This window comes from Patiria miniata, unplaced genomic scaffold (genome assembly GCF_015706575.1).
Source record: "Patiria miniata isolate m_02_andy unplaced genomic scaffold, ASM1570657v1 HiC_scaffold_27, whole genome shotgun sequence".
Taxonomy (NCBI): domain Eukaryota; kingdom Metazoa; phylum Echinodermata; class Asteroidea; order Valvatida; family Asterinidae; genus Patiria; species Patiria miniata.
The window spans coordinates 3,681,217-3,701,314 of NW_024037066.1; the positions used below are offsets into that span (position 1 = coordinate 3,681,217).

Sequence of the window (20,098 nt, forward strand, 5' to 3'; positions counted from 1 at the left end):
GCACACTTAATGTGACGTCACATAATATGTGATGACGTCATCGTGAGGTCACTTAAAAGTACATCAGTAGCGCATCACAGTCTAGTACTTACCAAGCCACAACCAAATCGAAGCACGTACTACGGTAAGAACTGCAACTTTACTTGGATGCAAGTACTTTTCATTAGTTGAACTAGGACCCAAATGATAACAACAAAATCTTTTCTAGGACTCAGATTAATTTAAGGAGCCAAATTGTTGTAATAAAAAAAAAGTTTGTTTTACTGTGCCAAAAAAATGTTCTTTTACATTCTTTTTTGTACCAAAGCCTGTTGTTTCATGTTTTTCAATTTAAAGCTGATTTTATCTCGGACCAAATCACAAGTCAAATTGCCATTTTTCCCTTCTCTCCTTGTCACCCAGTCCCACCACGTATCGGCGCGGGGCCCTCCATCATCAAAGCTTTCCCCGGTCATTCTATCACCCTCCCCTGTGAAGCCGTGGGCATCCCTGCCCCCGTCCACACCTGGGAGAAAGCTGGACGGCTTCTAGATCTTGAAGACACTCGGATTGTTCAACTGTTCTCTGGGTCCCTAGCCATCGATAATTTGCAGCTGACTGACGCTGGGACGTATCTGTGTCTGGTGCAGAACGACGCTGGCTCTGACACGAAAGAAATCAGAGTCGAAGTTCAGAGTGAGCTGAGTTTTTAATGATTTTTTTGGTTAAATTTCAGAATTATCTGTATCGATATTTTAGTGGAAAGCGTTGGGGTGCAGTTCTACGTTCCTCACCTTCCACCTCTGGTGACCCTGGTTCGAATCCCCTTGGTACACTACGAGGTTTTAGTTTGTCAGTTCTTTCTTAGAATTTCGTAGGATTGAGAAAATTTCAAAGCAGACCCTTTTCATTATCTTCTCTCCAAGGATTGTTTGCTTCATCGTTTTCTAGTTACAGAATTATTATAAGATGGAATTTTTTGCGTCGGGGTGATATAAATCAAATTAGGTTTTGCCCTATCACCCCGACGCAAAATTCCATCTTATAATAGTTTATGCGGTACCCGCTGCTATGTACATCAGATTCGAACCAGCCGGCCGAAACCGTTAGCTCGGTGGTCGAGTGGTAAGACATCTGCACTAGAAAGCAGGAGGTCGTGGGTTCGAGTCCCGCCCGGGTGATTTTCTCCATCTTTCACTCGGGAGGTAACACACTGAGTATACAGTGTTTAAACGTCGGTGAAGGGCAAAACCTAATTTGAGTTACAGAATTGTTTGGTTTACCGCCATTAATAAATGTTCCTGATTATAATTGTTCAAAATTTTAGAGACAAAGCTTTATCATTACATTGATGGCATATTTCCAGAGAGGTAAAATTTTCTTTTAACCAAATTTGATTAGAAATGTACGGAAAACAATATTTTAAAATGATGAAAGATTTAATTAAATTCAACATGGTTGCAACTAATGTTAATTTTGAAGTTGTAATCTTGGATTGTGAAGAATAAAAACACAGACAGATCTGACATAAAAATAAAAAAACTGCAACTTATTTGTTTCTCCACTGATTATAATTGTTCAAAATTTTAGAGACAAAGCTTTATCATTACATTGATGGCATATTTCCAGAGAGGTAAAATTTTCTTTTAACCAAATTTGATTAGAAATGTACGGAAAACAATATTTTAAAATGATGAAAGATTTAATTAAATTCAACATGGTTGCAACTAATGTTAATTTTGAAGTTGTAATCTTGGATTGTGAAGAATAAAAACACAGACAGATCTGACATAAAAATAAAAAAACTGCAACTTATTTGTTTCTCCACAGTTGCACCGGTCATCATCCTGGACCAACCCAACACGCTGGAGCGACGAATCAACAGCGAAGTCAAGATTGACTGTAAGGCGTACGGTACCCCGCTCCCCGAGATCAGCTGGTACAAAGACGGACGTAAGATCCGTCAGTATGAGAACGGTTTCACCATCTTACCCAACGGGACCTTACTGATCTCTAATCTACAACCTAACGACGATGGATTGTATGAATGCTGGGCCATGAGCGAGAGTGGGAATGCAACTCTAGAAGTCTCCATAGATACGCAAAGTAAGACAGTGTTAACCCTAACTCTGCTAGGATGCAACCTCAATCCTGCAAAAACCTCCAACTGCCTCCATGTAAAAATTGCATACAGCCTCAATCCTGCAAAATCCTCCGTTATTTCTTGAATGTGGTCCATGGAGGGGTGACCACTGCCTCAATCCTGCAAAATCCTTCAGCAATTGCTGTCAATATGTTGAGGCAGAGCCTTTGACATCCTGGAGCAGTGTGGAGGTTTTCAAGTGTAATCTAGGCCTAAACTTATGCACGGCTGAGCATAAACAACACAAGGTCCAGCCTAAGACCTTGACAAAGTACATCTTCCAAAATAAGCTACACCTTTTTGCCATGTAGCCTCAATCCTTCAAAATGCTCCATTTTGCAAAGAGGATTTTGAGGGATTTGGGAAGGTTAGGGTTAAAGAGAATATATTTGTAATTAGTTATTTATTTACAACACATCTTTTGCGATGATATTCTTCAATCTGAAACTTATCGTTAGGGAGCCTCATTATATTCATAATGACAAATACATTAAGAAACTTTAAACCTTTCAAATGACACCAATCTAATTCAATCAGTAATGTTCAAAGTTGAGCAAAGCAATTGACTGCATTGGGGTTTGAACCTGCGCCCTTCGGATTGCCATTCCGTTGCTCTGCCAACGGGGCTATCCAGCCTTATGATGGCGGTTCCCCAAACTGTCATTGTTTATTTGAGAAAAAAAATCAATCAATAAAGTTTGAACTTTCCATCCAGAAAGTGTGATGAACTGAGAACTATTGTTTTTCAAATTGTACATCGATTAAAAAAAATAGCAAGAATCATACACTCATGCTTTTGGAAATGTTAATCAATTTACCTTTTCTCTTAATTCTATTTTAGTGAGACCCCACATTGAAGGCGAGAACACCATCTACCAACCACAGACAATCTCAGTCAGCCAGTACGAAAACGTCTACCTCCACTGTAACGTAACAGTGGCTCATCCAGAGGCGACCATCCAATGGTACAGGGATGGTAGGATCATCACTAGCAGAGGGGATATGGGAATACAGGTATGGTGAACTGAAGCATTGAACCAATAAGCACCTGTAGTACATTGTTTTCCATTGTTTTCCATTGTATTCCATTGCATTCCATTGCATTCCATTGTATTACATTGTATTAGGTTGTATTACATTGTATTACATTGTATTCCATTTTATTCCATTGTATTCCATTGCATTCTATTGTATTACATTGTATTACATTGTATTACATTGTATTAGATTGTATTCCATTGTATTCCATTGTATTCCATTGCATTCCATTGCATTCCATTGTATTCCATTGTATTCCATTGCATTCCATTGTATTCCATTTTATTACATTGTATTAGGTTGTATTCCATTGTATTACATTGTGTTACATTGTATTACATTGTATTTATTCACTAATGAATCCATAAAACCTTACAGTTCTGGGTCAGTTTTGTGCAGTAAAGCAATTTTGGACAGTACAGTTACTAATGGGTTAAATTACAAAATAAAAATGCTTACCGAAACAAAGTGAAGTAGAAAATCTGTCAATGAATTAGCAGATTAAGTTTAGCAAGGATTTTTAGATTCGCATGAAGTATGCAGGTTTAATGGTAGTCGTCTGATCATTAAGTTTTAGATTTTAGGTTGCAATTTAACAAGAATTTAGAGAGAACTCCATTTAAAAAAGGATTAACCTGTGTGTCGTATATGTTTTCTAGGTTGGCATGGGCGGAGCACGGCTGAGTATTCCGTCGATACAGGAGGCGGATGCCGGCATGTATCAATGCGTGGCTACTAACAGGATTGGAGATAGTAGTAAACACTTCCATGTCAACGTTCACGGTAGGTGACAACTATCAAAGGAAGTTGACCAAATTGTATTTAGAAACGAATTGAAAACCTTGGTAGTTACTGATTCAAACTTGATGTTAGTTCAGTGTATTGGGGGCATTATACGTTTTTGATCGTTTAAAATTGTTCCACAGTTCTTTTGTCATCAAACATTGTCAAAGCTGTTAAGTAAACTGTTAAAGGGGTAACATAATAGTTCAGGAATATGAAATCTTAAAATGTGCTCACTTTTGCTTGCTGAAAAAGATCTAGACTACATATATAATGTGCTGAGAACAGCCTTTATAACTCCTCCCCCCCCCCAAACGATTTTATCACCAAAAAGATTCAAATATTAGTTCTGTAAAAACAAAATTGGGATTAGTTCAAGGACTGCAAATAAGAAAACTTAAATTCCTAAAAAGTTTTATCATACCTGCACATTATTAATTAACCAATTTTTTGACTTTATTTTTGATGATTATGTTATTTTTTCCTCCAACAGTCCTGCCAGTCATCAACAGCCTCCGTTACGAGGAGCTCATCGTCAGCGCCGGCGAATCAGTCCGCATCCCCTGCGAAGCCACGGGTTACCCCACCCCCCGCATCGCTTGGAGGTTCGAGGACCGTCCCGTCTCTGGCCAGAACCTCCGCTATAACATCCACCCTGACGGAACGTTAGAGATTCCCTCTGTGTTTGTCTGGGATCAAGGACGTTACATGTGCACTGCCAAGAGTGTCGCTGGGAACGCTTCAAGAGTTGTTGACGTGAGAGTCATGGGTAAGTTTTGATAAAAACTTCAAGACATAATTTTTCATAATCTTTAAATTTTACATGAGCTTTCAAGACATAATCTTTGAAAACACTGTAAATTGATCCCTAAGCTATGAGAGTTGTTGACGTGAGAGTCATGGGTAAGTACTGTTGACAAAAACTTCAAGACATAATTTTTCATAATCTTTGAGTTTCACATGACCTTTCAAGACATAATCTTTGAAACCACTGTAAGTTGTTCAGTCACGGAGTTTATGTAGGTCTTCATACAATGGATTCAATTCTTAATCAGTCTGTATTGTTTGAGGTTAACAGTCACATGAGTTAAAATTTGCATTTAACTGCTTTTGAAAATGTAGGTTTTTTCAGGAATAAGTGAACAACAACTGGTTACCAGCCTAAACGTCATGTGATGTACACTTGCATGCGACTGGTTCCCTGCAGATTTGTGCTTACTAGATAACTTTACTGTGACATATAACACAAATAAAACATGGTGTGAGGGTTGATATTGCTCCCCGAGGTATTGGAAGTACGCCACGGGAACTAGTCCGTCAACTTCCAAAACTGAGGGGGGCTAATATCGCCTATCGAGCCGAACTAAACCACTTTTTATTTATTCATAAGATGGAATTTGCGTCGGGGTGATGGAAATCAATGTTTTATTTGTTTTACTATACCTCATACATATTTTTAAAAAAATTCATGAATTTACGCATAAATTTTCTCGACAAAATGTTATCGTGCGTGTGCCCCATCTTTTCATGTGGCTGCTGCATGCTGCTAGGGCGATATTCACGCGTGCGCACTACCCCCGTGCGCTAGTTCCACGATTGCTTCGTAAAGCCCATGCGAACTAGACTAGCACACTGGTAACCAGTGCATACATATTTAATCTGTGCGTGAAACCTGGCGTGCGTGCTTGGTAAACAGCAAAACTAGCGACTGACACGTGATGGTGAATGGACCAGTAAGAACTCAGCATTCGATCATGAATATGTATGAGGTATGGCAATTTCTACTTAGTGTCTCCTCGATATCATACCCTGTATGTGCTATTAAAGGGAATATACAACATTTGCAAACATTGGAAAACAAAACTTCCCTTTTTTTACGAAAAACCTTACTAGGATGTTGGTAAATGACAGTTTAAAGCATCCTGTAAATTATGGCACCAGGTGTGAAGTCATTTTCAAGAAAATTGGTATTTTGTATAAATTTCCAACGGTGGTCAGCCGACCACCGTAGGAAAAACCTGACTATTTCTCAACTACTGCTCCAATTTACCATTTTTGTTCAGTCCAAATTTTGTTTGCTATTGGTTACATGTTCATGAACGGGTGCAGGCCAGCTAGAGTGGTTCCATTACCTTACAATTTTCTGGCATCTATAAATTGATCCATTTCATCTTTAGTGGAGTCAGGGAACCAGACTCCTCGAACGTTTTTGTTTTTCTTAGTTTTTCCCAGCATTTTCGAACACAAAACTTCAAACATGTCAGTGTAACAATATTTGATCTATTATACTAACCCCTCAAATAGTTCATTTCTGAAAATTACAACAATTGCCAATGATGTACATTCCCTTTAAGACACTCAAGCCAGAAGCGTTTACAAATGTTTTTATTTTTCCCGACTTCAGTCCATCCCACAATCACTCAAGTCCAGACCTCCCTGACGCGCATCGAAGGCTCCTCCGTTGTCCTCCCTTGCGAGTCGGCCGGCGTACCGGAACCCACCGTGACTTGGGAGAAAGACGGAGTGGCCTTAGATCCCGACGAGGATCCCGACATGGAGATGATGTTCACTGGATCCTTGAGACTGACCCACGTGAATGCCTCGGACGCTGGACTGTATCGGTGTATCGCCAAGAACGACGCCGGCTATGCTTCCATCTCAATGACATTCATCGTACAGAGTGAGTACTGTCAAGAATTTGGAGAGCGCCCTCTGTGGAAAGAAAGTAGTATCCAGACGCTGCTTCAGCAGTTGTGTACAAAGTCTAGGGAGAGTCAAGAAAATTTTGTAACAAAATTGGAATTTCTCAGTCCCAGATTCATGTCTTTTCAACATATTTGCCATAACTGACCTTTATTGAGATAATTTTTTTTTTTTAATATGTAATAAAAGAAAGTGGCGTCAGGTTGCAACATTCTTTTGCCCTCTGTTGTTCGGTATGGCACCTGAATAATTGTCCAAATTAGTAGCTGAATTTTGGTTGGCAAGGGTAAGATTCAAACCCAACTTTACGAAGCAGAGTGGATTAAAAATGAAAAAAAGAACAATGTTGGTCATCTGGTTTGAAACTATAAAAAGTGAATCTGATTTTGAATCTTGGAATGAAGAAACCAATTTCTCACAATTTTAAATCAATGTGGTTAAGAAGACCTAGTTGTCAATCACAAATTTCCAAATCAGACAGTTGTATATCTTGTACTTGAGACAACTTCCAACTTAATTAATTCTGTTTGTTTCAAGCTCTTGTTTTTCTATAGAACCATATTTTTGTTATTTTTTCAGTTTCAAAATAAAAAAAACAAAATTGCAAACTTTTAGAAAGCCTTCATTTTTACAGGATGCAGTAAGAGGAGAGTTACACTTTTGAAACTTTATTTTTATTCTCACTCAGTTTCGCAGCAGGTCTCAAAAAGTAAAGGTGTCCTGATGATTTTTTTTTTTTTCGCTCTGTGATTTTTCCAGCTCCTCCCGTACATGACCCGTTCACCCCAAAGAACGTCACCACTGTCGCCTCCAACGATGCTATCATCCCATGTAAGATGACCGGTAATCCCAAGCCGCGCATCCGCTGGTTCAAGAACAATCGTCCGGTCTCGGTCAATCGTGGCAAGTATCGGCAGCTTCCCGACGGCTCGCTGCTGATACGCAGCGTGCGGGCCATGGACAGCGGGCGATACATGTGTGTCGGTGAAAACGGCGTCGGGGTGAAATCCAACAGCGTCGATCTGGTTGTGCCCAGTGAGTTTCTTCTGTTTTTAACTTCATAACAAAATTTGAAAGTTTTTTAGCTAGCTGTGTTTTATTTACTTGAATGGATTGTCCAAATAAATCATTTCGTCTGCTGATTTGTGTTTCAAACTTGCATTCACAGGTATGAGATTTTTGAATCTGAGAGAGACATTCTCAGTACAGACAGAAATACATCTTTCAGACCGTTCATTAAATTTTCAGGTTTTTTTTTATAATTGACCTATCGCGGAGAATCGCATCAACGCAGCTTGTGAAATATTGTCCAATTACATGATATACTGATGAAGGCGGAACGCGCAAAATCTGAGACAAACAAAAGTTAACGTACAAAAATTCCATAGGGTTGTCTAAGGGGCGTGGCTAACTCGCAAACGGTGATAAGTCAGTGGATAATCTCATCCCTGTATTCGTTTCATGCTTTCAACAAAATTATTCATGCTGAGTTCCCTGATCCCACGCTTTAACATGTCTTTGTAACAAACAACATGAAAGGACCGTAAACTCAGCTTTGTAATTTTCCCATTTAAGAAGACATTATTGTTCATTTAGTTATTGTGGTAAATGTTGGTTCTTGATTTTGTTAATGTTGATTCAAATTCTTTGAAACTACTGTTTATAAAAATACCTTGTTTCCCTGTAACTTGTCAATTTAAGTGACAGTAAATATCCAAGTAAGACTTTTACGCTATGGGAAAGCATAGCAATTAAATATAATTCATTAAAATGACACTTGTACTCCTTTACTGGAAAGAAGAAATAAACCCAAACCGAAGAACCACACCTAACATAGAGGCTCTGAAAAATTCTCCACCTTAACTAATTTTGCTTTCAACTTTTCATCTTCTCCTAGTTCCGCCTCGCATCCCCAACTCCGGCACCCCAACTGAATACCCAGTCTCGGAGCTAATGCCCATAGATCTCCAGTGTTTCATCACGGACGCCTACCCACCACCCCTCATCATGTGGTTCAAAGGCCGCGAACTCTTGACCGATAACGACGTCGGCATCACTATCGATAACGACGTCTTGCACATCGATGCCATCAGAATCGAGGATGCTGGAGAGTACAGCTGTCTGGCCTTCAACTTGGCCGGGAATGCGACAAAGACTTGGAACATTGATGTGCAAAGTAGGTTAACGTTACTCTGCAGACCTCTTTACCCAAACTCAACTTTTAGGCAAACTTGTTCTACCAAAAAAGAAACCTACTCCTGCAGGTTTTCTTCAATTGTATTGTCAAGCTCAGATTTAAACCAGCCAGCCCATCCAGCATGCTCGGTGTTCGAGTGGTAAGAGGTCTGCACTAGAAAGCAGGAGGTTGTGGGTTCGAGTCCCAAGCAAGTGATTTTTTTCCAACTTTCACTCGGGAGGTAATACACTGAGTACACAGTGTTTATACGTTGGTGAAGGGCAAAACCTAATTTTAAACCTCAGACGAGTTGTAATGTTACAAATGTTGATTTTGAATAATGATTTGAAAAAGCAAAACAAACAAAAAATTGCAAAGAGTTGCACCTTCACCTGTTTTAGTCTGGTGCTCTAGACTCTTGGTGAACTAAAACGTATAAAAAAGTAACCCACGCCAACCCAAATAGAATTGGGTTTCATACTTGTGAGCTTTAATAATCCACTAATTTTCCATTTATCAGAGTGTTGTCTGAAATCAAGACACTTGGTCAAGTCATTCTGAACAACTGTTGCAATCGTTTGACAGATCGCGTATGCAATTTGAAACATAGAATTTACTTCCAACCTAAGGAATAAGTCGGTTTGGTGTAACTTTGGAACACCAACGTTACTATTAAATCCATTCTAAACGCACGTTTTCCCGTGACCTTCACCCCCTTTCGTCAACAGCTCACCCCCGCATCGTTGGAGATTCCATCATCCGTGTGACCGTTCACCAAGACGCCCAGATCTCCTTGCCCTGTTCCGTCGAGGCGACCCCAGCTCCCTGGATAGAATGGGAGAAAGACGGTGAAATCCTGCCCGCCAATGTCCCCAGTCGAGAAATTGGCGGCTTTTTCACATTAGAGATACCGGACGCCAAGAGAAGCAACAGTGGTATCTATAGATGTCACGCTCGGAACTGGGCCGGTAATGCCTCCATCATCTTCATCGTTGAAGTGCAGGGTGAGTTCTGTGAATTTGCTTAACTCTAAGGCCAAAAAAAAAAAAATCAGTTTCTGGTCAGACCAAAGTTCCGGAATTGATGCAGTGACGCGTTTTTTTTTGTTTTTTTTTTGTTTTGTTTTTTGGCCTTTTTTTTTTTTCAGGCTTGGATTGTACAGACAAGGTGGGTACTATTTTGCTTTTGTTGTGTCCTCCTATACATTGGTGTCCTTCATAATTTGCTTTGGTGCCCTCCGTCATTTGCCTTGGTGCAATTTCCCCATTCCTTGGTACAAAAATTTGAGGAGGTTCGGCAATAGAGGGCGCTGTTGTAGCTTCCGTGTTAATTTAAAGAAGAAAAAAAGGTTGACGCGTATGATTAAAATCGGCGGGCGCGCTGACCAGAGACCGAGTATTTTTTGGGGGGGCCTAATTCCCATAGAATTTTTGGTAAGGACGGTTCCCTGGTCCCTAGTATATCCACTTCTGTGCAGGGAACCAATGGGCCATATTCTGAGCAACAGAGGGCGCTGAAATGACAGGATTTCTAGGTGACAGATACTATAAAAATCAGGATCATTGAAGAACTGTAGTAATTGCAGGCTTTCAAGTATCCCTAATGTTCATTCCTGAATACCTCAAAATGCAAAAAAAAAAATGCTATTTGATTTTTGAAGATTCAGGATATTTACACCCGTTTCAGATTGATGTTCATTAGTCAGGCCAAACCTAAATGTATTTTGAGCGAACATGTTGACCCAGCATGAATTTGGTGTCAAAAAGGCAAACTTGAATTGAATAACAGCTATAGTTGATCTTTTTTGTGTGTAGTCCCTCCTGATGGTTCAAACGTCAAATTCAATTTGAAATTAACCAATAATTTCGTTCACCGGAACCTTGACATTCGAGAGTCATTGATAGGGTTAACTAATACTATTCAAATTCTTTGCAAAATTCCATATTTCTTGAGTCATTATTTATTTGTCGGTCTTTTTTTGCCTTCTTTTTCCTTAACAGTCCCACCTGTGATTGAAGACCCCTTGAAGGAGGTCATCGCCGTCGGCCTGGGTCAATCCGTCGTCATTCCTTGCCGAGCGTCGGGCTTCCCTCCTCCAGACATCTCCTGGCAGAAGAACTATCAAGACATCCCCAAGAACAGCCTGGCCATGAGAGTCATGCTGGACGGCTCCTTGGTCATCAACAGCACCAGGGTAGGGGATACTGGTCAGTACGCTTGCCTGGCCAACAGCGTGGCTGGATTCCAGATGAGAGAGGTCACTCTTAAGGTCCAAGGTAAACAAAACAATTTGTGTCTTCGTTTCCCTACTTCTTATTCGTGGAGTGCCATTGCCTGGTGGTCTGAAGTGTTGAATCCACGGTCTGCGGGTAATTCGGCAGGTTGTGGCTTCAAGCCCAGCCTGGGCTATGACACTTCTACGCCTATTATGGGTGGAGGCATTATTAATGCCTTGCAGTGGACTAGTTACCCATCCCAACCCTATAAATATTGTGAAGAGATTAGATTATCTTGTCTCGTATCAGTGTGAGGGGCTGGTTCTTCCACACTGTCCTCTGTAGCCCACACCTCGAGTAGCCTTTGGCCTTGTGATGGGCAATTTGCATTTTAAACAAACAAACGCAAAACGATAAATCGTAGAAAATCTTGTGTAACATCAATATCTTAGAGTAATGCAAGTAGCTGTTTTCCATACGTGGCATCTTTGTGGTACTCATTGCCTGAGGCCTTCTTTCAATTCATCCTATGATCTGCTCTCCTTCAAGCAAAAAAAATCATATTTTCTTTTGAATCGGTAAATCTCTCATTTCGCTTTACATTTTTCGTTTCTGTCAACTGCACCTTTCCTTACCTTGAGTTTCTCTCAGACTTGTAATGGGCAACAATCTTATTTTTTTTCCTGGCTGAGTTATGCATTTCCATCACACGGGATGCAAGATTTAAGATTAAAAATGTATTTGTCACGTGAAAATTACATAAATCATGTTCTCCTCTCAGCAACAAGTAAAATATTAATTAATATCAATATAAGTCACACGGGATGCAAGATTCAAGATTAAAAATGTATTTGTCACGTAAAAATTACGTGTACATAAATCATGTTCTCCTCTCTGCAACCAGTAAAATAGTAATTGAAATCAATATAAGTCATAAAGTTGTAGTCAAATTATATATTACAAATTATTTTATTTTTTAAAGATGGATGTTTGTGACACTCTTGAACTATATCTTTAACACATTACAAAATTCTCAAGTTTCCTCTCCCACCAAGGCATCGTACATTCCCTGCCTTAACTGACCTCTTTAAGTTACTCACAACTTACTCCCAAATTAGGCAAAATTTCAAGCTACATAAATAAAGTCATCGGACTAGAAATGGTATATCACTAAAAAGCTTGATTCCTTTTTAGATCTGTGAATGAAATGAATTAATGAAATATACAAACTATTTCTTTTTCAACAGAGGCGCCATACATCCCTCGCCCCCAACTGACAGCAGAAACCCCCAGGTACGGATCCGTCGTACTTCTGACCTGCCCCGTCACCGGTACCCCGCAACCGGATATCATGTGGTTGAAGGACGGCATACCAGTTGATCCGTATGAGACCGAGATATTCGATAACGGCACGCTGATACTTAGGGACATCCGGGGAAGCGACACTGGGACGTATGAGTGTATCGCTGTCAACGAAGTGGGCAATTTCAGCATTTTCATTGATGTCACTGTCCACGGTGAGTAATCACAATATTAAAGTAGAGCTTCAAATGTTTAAATATTGAATATTCCCAATTGGGAATACTGGGATATAATGTGAATGCGGCTACTTGGGTTCAGGTTGCCAAGTCAGGAACATTCCCAATCAAAATATTCTGCACTCTACAACGTTACATTCAAAATGAAAACAAAACCATGTTGTGCATATTTATTCTATTTCATAAAATATACTCTTTTTTTTCTCATAAGGCCTTAGATAGCACTGAGCATATATTTCCATCTTTATAACATCGTGTCGGTGAAAGGAAACCCCAAAAGTCTGACTTCTCCCATCGATTACAGTTGGTGCACTTCTCATCTTCGCTTTATCTTGATCCACTAATGTCCACTTCTCCCCACTCAACAGCTCACCTAGAGATCACCAGCCTCTACTGCCATCTTAGTTCAAAACTTTTTTATCCACTAATATCCACTTTTCCCCACTCAACAGCCAACTCTGGATCAACAGCTGTAGTGCCATCTTAGTTGAAACCTTTTTCTTATCCACTAAGATCCACTTTTCCCCACTCAACAGCACAACCAGAGATCAACAGCTGTACTGATATCTTAGTTGAAACCTTTTTCTTATCCACTAATATCCACTTTTCCCCACTCAACAGCACAACCAGAGATCAACAGCTGTAGTGCCATCTTAGTTGAAACCTTTTTCTTATCCACTAATATCCACTTTCCCCACTCAACAGCACAACCAGAGATCAACAGCCATCTTGGTTGAAACCTTTTTCTTATCCACTAATATCCACTTTTCTCCACTCAACAGCACAACCAGAGATCAACAGCTGTACTGATATCTTAGTTGAAACCTTTTTCTTATCCACTAATATCCACTTTTCCCCACTCAACAGCACAACCAGAGATCAACAGCTGTACTGATATCTTAGTTGAAACCTTTTTCTTATCCACTAATATCCACTTTTCCCCACTCAACAGCACAACCAGAGATCAACAGCTGTAGTGCCATCTTAGTTGAAACCTTTTTCTTATCCACTAATATCCACTTTTCCCCACTCAACAGCACAACCAGAGATCAACAGCTGTAGTGCCATCTTAGTTGAAACCTTTTTCTTATCCACTAATATCCACTTTTCCCCACTCAACAGCACAACCAGAGATCAACAGCTGTACTGCCATCTTAGTTCAAACCTTTACCGTATCCACTAATGTCCTCTTTGCTTTTCATAGCTGAACAATTTTTTGTTTCAATCCACAAATGTGAGGTTTTCTAGCAAAATGAGACAGAACTTGGCAGAGGTCGAAATGAGGGTTTGCGGATGTTAAAAAAGACAATAGAATTCTCCTTACAATACTGTTTGTTGCAATTCAATCAGACATTCTGCTGACAAGTTATGTCTGTTTAAAGTTGGCATTTATCGACATGTCAAAAAAAAATACTGAGAAAAAAGGTCTTTAAAGTTTCAAGTTACGAAGTGTCAATTGGTTTTCATAAAAACACTTTTATTTTATGATTTTTATTCTTTTCTGTAACATGTGTTGTAGACATATTAAGGGTTACAAATATCTATAAATCTGAAAATAAAAAAAAAATCACCCAATTCGGATTTTTCATTTGTCTCCACTATGACCTGTGCCCAGTTCTGTCTCATTTTGCCAGAACGTCGCACAAATTATCCACCTATTCATTTTCCACAGTTAAACCAGGGAATCGGCAACTGTACTGCTATCTTTTGCTGTCACATCTTTCCCTTATCCTTATCCACCAATATCCACTTCTCCTCTGTCCTCAGTTGAGCCAGAGATCAGCAACTCGTCCTCCATCACCCTCCTCACAGTTCTCCTCAACCAACGTATGGACATGTTCTGCGAGATCCTGAACTCCGTACCCCCGGCAACCATCGTGTGGTACAAGAACGGGGAACCGCTACCCAACCAAGACCCTAACTTCTTCACCCAAGCCGACAACCAAGTCTTGACGTTTAGTAGCATTCAGACGGCTGATTCGGGGACCTACGAATGCCGTGCCACTAACAAGGCCGGCAGCACCAAGAAAATATTCAATGTCGAAGTCCAAGGTATGTGGGCAACACAAAGTGATGTAAATGCATTGAATTTGGAAATGCAAATCCTATATTAAAAGATCCTACGCTGTCTGTCTGTCTGTCTGTCTGATGTCTGTCTGTCTGTCTGTTGTCTGTGTGTCACGTTTTTTGCAAAAGACCTAAAAAGCAGGCACAAAATGCAATAGTTAATGGAGAGGCTTTGTTATTGTATGCAGTTCCTTAACTGGTATATATGCCCCGATTTCACTATCTTCTGAAGTCACCGTTGGCTAAGGGGGAAAAAAAATGATTTATTTGTTTTGTTCTGCATTTTTGGCAATTTTGTTTCTTTCAGACTTTGAATACTTAAATATTACAACATAAACTCTATAAAAACACCCCAAAACGTTTCTTTGAGACTTTGAATAGTAATATTACAACATTATCTCGATGAAAACACTAAAAAATGTATAGCATTTCCAAACCTGACTGTATAATGAACACCTTTTCAAAAGTACGTCAATTGAGGGCGCACCGACTAGCTAGCGGGTGCCACGCGAATCGCGGCATCCCGCTAATTATATTAAATAAGGACATGAGGGATGCATTTGCTAGAATGATTAAATATTTGAAGTATGTTGAAACAAAATTAAAACCCCCAAAATTCAACTTTGTTTTGTGACTGAAATTTTGCACCCAACGAAATGAACGGGAAAACTGTGACTAACGTTTATTTCAGTGATGTTGAAGGAGATAATGAATGAAAGAAAAGTTTAAAAATAAATCCTGCTTTCAGAATTAAATGTGATATTTCTATTCATGTGTGTCATCTCTACAAAACCCAGGCACTTCATTGGTGAAGTGAAGGTTGGGCGGCAGAAAATCATTTAGAAGCGAAAAATTAAAGTCCTGATCTTAATGAGGAAGGCTTTATAATTGTTGTCACAAATTTAAATTTGAAAAGTCATTTTCCCTTCCCTATAGATGAATTTTGATGAATTTTTGAGTGGCATTCAGCGCATGCCTGCACATTAAATGTATACATGTAGTTTGATTATCGCTAACTACACAGGGATTATGAAGTCATGAAAATTTTATCTGTAGGTACCTTTACAATTCCACTTAAGTTTCCTGAATATCATCAAGTTAATTTCACCGGATTGGTCTCTTCCCCTATTCCTACAGTTCTACCAGTCATCGACAGCTCCGGCCCCATCGACCCCATCTCAATCACCGTCACCCAAGACAGATCCGTGGACCTACCCTGCTACGCTAGCGGTAACCCACAACCCACCATCACCTGGTACAAGCAGGGCCAGCGGGTTACCCATAATACACCTGGTGTCCGGGTCAGTCGGGACGGGACGACACTTAGCATCAGCCGAGCTAGCGTCATCCATGCTGGGCAGTTCACGTGTGTAGCGTCGAGCGGTATTGGGAACGCTACCAAGGTCTTTGTCATTGGAGTTCATGGTATGTTGTCTGTCATTCAAATTAATCCATTAATCACTGTATGGGGACAATGGGACCCCCACCATTTGGTCTTTATGGAGTGTGAGTTTCCAATAGAAACAAAGGAGAACAATATGTTTTTCGATCAAAAGTTGAAAAGTTGACAAACTTTCAGTGATTTTGTTCCACCATTTTACTACAGTGTTTCAGATTAGCCCACTTCTATGGTGTGCTTTGCGCGCGCGATGTGCTCAACATCGTGTCTTATATAGAGATCATATCAATGGTTCTTTAAGTAGCAGGCGGTAGCCGGCTGTAGCTGGTGCGGTGCGGCGCGGCGCGGCGCAGGGCGGCACAGCGCGGCCTGTAGCGGTCTTAAACACGGATTTCAAACATAGCTGACAGGTGTTTAAATGATGGTTTAAGACCACCCACTTGACGGCTTTTCAACCAATAAGATGCTTAAACCATGTCACGTATTTATGAATGATAGTTTACGATTCCACTTGACAGCGTAATGATTCTATTGATCTTCTTGTATTTTCCCCCAGTCCCACCAGAGATAGACAACGCTGAGTTCCTTCACAACATCACCGTTATACAGAACAACAGAGTCCTTCTGGAGTGTCCTACTATCGCTATTCCTGTCGCAAACATCCAGTGGTTTAAAGACAATCAACTCATGGCCAGGTGTGTATGGGGGCCCACGCTAGGGGCTGGCCCAAACTAAAAAAAGAAGGGGGTGGTATTTTTACGGATAATTTTGAATGTTACAGATGAGTAAGACATCCAAGAATTTTCCTACATTGCCATGTTTTGTTCCCAGTTCTATTTTCTTGAATAGTATCACATGGCAACCAACAGAAATTGGTGAATATTTGTTTTTTTAGGTCACAGAATAACATCATCATCCGAGATGGTGGCATGGTGTTGGAGATCCGAGATGCACAACAACTGAATGATGGACGATACCACTGTGTAGCTACCAACATTGTCGGGGAAAGTGCCAAATACTTTGACCTGAAAGTCCATGGTAAGCATCAAGCGTTCAAAATCCATCCAGTTAACAGATAAAGGTGTATAAATTTGCCAGAAATTACAAACGGTATATTTTGTATCTTGATCAAGTTTTTAGAGTTTAAATTAAGTCATTTCTTATTAGTTGTAAACACAACTGCCGTTTTAAGGTTCTGTCCACGGATCACAAAATAGTTCAGTGTTCTTTCAGCAAAACGAAAACAAATCTCATAAGGATGTGTGTGAATTGTTTTCGTTTTGCTGAAAGAGCGCACACCTTTTTTTGTGATCCGTGGAAAGAACTTTAAAACGGTGGTTGTGTTTAAAACTCCGTAACTTGAAAAGAACATGAGTGATTTGAATGGTTCTTGTACTAACAAAAAACTTATGGATTGGGCTTTCATATCCTAGAATTTGAAAGTGGTACATGTACATGCAGAACTTCACTAAAACAATGGTCCCGACATTTGGGTTTCGTATTTTTTTTCTCTCACCCAGTATTTGAGACTTACTTGTGATTGATTTGTGATTGACTTTTGAGTGACTTGTGAATGACGAGCTTAAAACTTTTTTCCTCTTTTCTACCAGTTCCCCCGCAGCCAGTTATCGTTGCTAGTCGTAACAGCTCAGTGGACACCGGTGGGTCAGTCACGTTGGATTGTGGGAGTGATGGCTACCCACCACCAACGATCACATGGAAGAAAAATGGCGTGTTTATATCCCCAGCCAGCTCAAGGTATGGGAAACGAAAAGCAATGTCTTCCAAGCAGTAGCCTTGCCAGTAACAATGAAAAAAAAACACTGTGACACTTCAAGAATTAACTACACTCAACCAAAAAGAAAGTTCCACCTTAATACTTTTTTGTCTAACTAAAAAAAACTACTGGGCACATCTTGGTCAAATTACGACTGAATAGTACAGACATTCCTTAGCAATCCAGCCATACTCTTTGTTTGGCCCAAAACAGTGATAATGTGTACAAAATTATGCAATTTATGACAAATGGTACCGGGGAAAAAAGTTGCACTTTTGTATACGTGCAAGGTGAGTGTGACCACAACGTGCAGGTATACAAAAGTGCAACTGTTTTCGGTATCATTTGTTATAAATTGCATAAATTGTACACATTATCGCTGTTTTGGGCCAAATAAAGAGTATGGCTGGATTGCTAAGGAAGTCCTGTACTGATAAGTCATTATTTGAGCAAGAGGTGCTCAGTAGTTTTTGAGTTAGACAAAAAAGTATTGGAGGGGGGGTCTTCTTTTTTGGTTGAGTGTATTTATCTGCCATGAATCTGTGTTACAGTTTTTCTCATGTGTTTTGGGTATAGTTCAAGTCTTTGCACCACTGTTTGTTAAAAGAGCACCTGTGTAATAAGATCCTTGATTTCATATAAGAATATTTCACATTCGTTTGCTTAAATTTAATGTTGTTGTTTTTTGAGACATTTTATGAGATATTGTTTCGTTTTTAAATAATTCTTACAAAAGAATACTTTTGTAATAAGTTGATTTCATAAACAAATATTTTGTATTCTTAAACTCAAAACTAATGTCGTTGAGGTTTGACTCATTTTTTATGAGGTATTGCAACTTTTTTTTTTAAGGTAGGATAAATTATTTGTAGGGTTTTAAAATTTGAAGCAGCAAAAGTGCTCAAAATCTAAAGACGGGTACTTAACAGCTATAAACCTGATTAAATTTTAGCTTTGTGAATGCTGTATATTCTGAGAATGCGCCTGAAATCAGGGTCAAGTTTTCATTCAGCCGATTGCAGCTGCACCAAGTCACACACTGAACTGACGAATAATAGCAACAGCGTGCGCGTGTGCATCGTGTCAATGCTTTTGCACACCCATTCACAGATTCGCCAAATTACAAACAAACTACTAACAGAAATTTCCAAAAATGCGTCACTTGATGCATCTTTGGAAATGGCCTTCTTTTATTGTTATCTTCAAAATGACAGCATGCCAGAAAGAATAATTTCACATGGAGTTTAGTGCCATTACTATCTTTAAACCAAGTAAGCTATTGAACAATAATTTCATCAGTGTCTTTTTGGATAGCTGCAAATGATATACTCTACCTTTAAGACAAAAGTGAAACTTGAGATGCTGATAATCCATTCTTTGGTTTGATGTGATTGTAGGTACCAGTTGTCCTCGGGCAGTCTCCATATACCACAGGTCAGTGTTGCTGACATGGGATACTATGAGTGCTTCGTCTCAAACGTCGCTGGCAACTTCACCAAATCATTCACCATAGAAGTCTTGGGTAAGTCGCTGTATTATGATTGAGTTAAAAAAAGTTATTTACGCACCTATTTCATGTGTACAAAAATTTAGTAGGGGTCAGTAAACTGTGGATATAAGATTTAAAGTCTTCGTATATGGAGGAATGTTCTCAATTCCGTGGAACCTGAGCCCAATTTCATGAAATGCTAAGACGCGTCTTAGGAAGGGTAAATTGTCTTAGTTCGCGACTTGCCCTTGGATCGACTTCACCAAACTTAAGACATGTTCAAAACGTTCTTACTTCCTTTAGCAACGTGGCTGAACTCATCTTAACTTAAGATCGGTCTTAAGGTTGTCTTGTCTCATGAATAGTGTGTTAATTTGTATATCGTCTTGCAACGCAATGTCTTCTCGTTTCGGACAAGTGTCAGCCAAGAGTTATAGTTTTGAGGAAGAAAAAGATAGACAGTTTAAGGATATCCATGTCAGTTTTATTTGTTGATCCATCTTTGTCATTTTCAGTTTCGCCAAGCATCGAGCCCGTCCCAGACACCATCTCCGTCAGCTTGGGTCGTCCCGTCCGGATCCCGTGCTCCACCTCTGGCAATCCTCGTCCGACCATCACCTGGCAGAAGAACAATCGCATCTTGACCCTCGACATGGGTTACACCATTCTAGACAACGGGATGCTGATGATTGACAGCTCGGAGATGAGTCACGCTGGGCGGTACATCTGTACCGCTCGGAGTAAGGCGGGATCATCTGTACTCAGGGTGGACCTGCAAGTTCAAGGTATG

General features: G+C 39.8%; 1 protein-coding gene across 2 annotated transcripts in view; it reads left to right on the forward strand.

The window, feature by feature from the left end:
- LOC119734505 (hemicentin-1-like) overlaps positions 1-20,098 on the forward strand; it is a 97,574-nt gene that overhangs the window by 47,741 nt on the left and 29,735 nt on the right. For both annotated transcript variants that reach the window (XM_038208038.1, XM_038208039.1), the window contains exons 24-41: positions 403-675; positions 1,810-2,085; positions 2,964-3,136; positions 3,820-3,943; positions 4,437-4,712; positions 6,348-6,623; positions 7,406-7,681; positions 8,544-8,822; positions 9,551-9,826; positions 10,823-11,098; positions 12,286-12,555; positions 14,344-14,628; positions 15,781-16,068; positions 16,599-16,737; positions 16,938-17,080; positions 17,653-17,800; positions 19,217-19,341; positions 19,824-20,093. In XM_038208038.1, the coding sequence (XP_038063966.1) occupies positions 403-675; positions 1,810-2,085; positions 2,964-3,136; positions 3,820-3,943; positions 4,437-4,712; positions 6,348-6,623; positions 7,406-7,681; positions 8,544-8,822; positions 9,551-9,826; positions 10,823-11,098; positions 12,286-12,555; positions 14,344-14,628; positions 15,781-16,068; positions 16,599-16,737; positions 16,938-17,080; positions 17,653-17,800; positions 19,217-19,341; positions 19,824-20,093 (4,173 nt within the window). The remainder of the gene's footprint in view (positions 1-402; positions 676-1,809; positions 2,086-2,963; positions 3,137-3,819; positions 3,944-4,436; positions 4,713-6,347; positions 6,624-7,405; positions 7,682-8,543; positions 8,823-9,550; positions 9,827-10,822; positions 11,099-12,285; positions 12,556-14,343; positions 14,629-15,780; positions 16,069-16,598; positions 16,738-16,937; positions 17,081-17,652; positions 17,801-19,216; positions 19,342-19,823; positions 20,094-20,098) is intronic.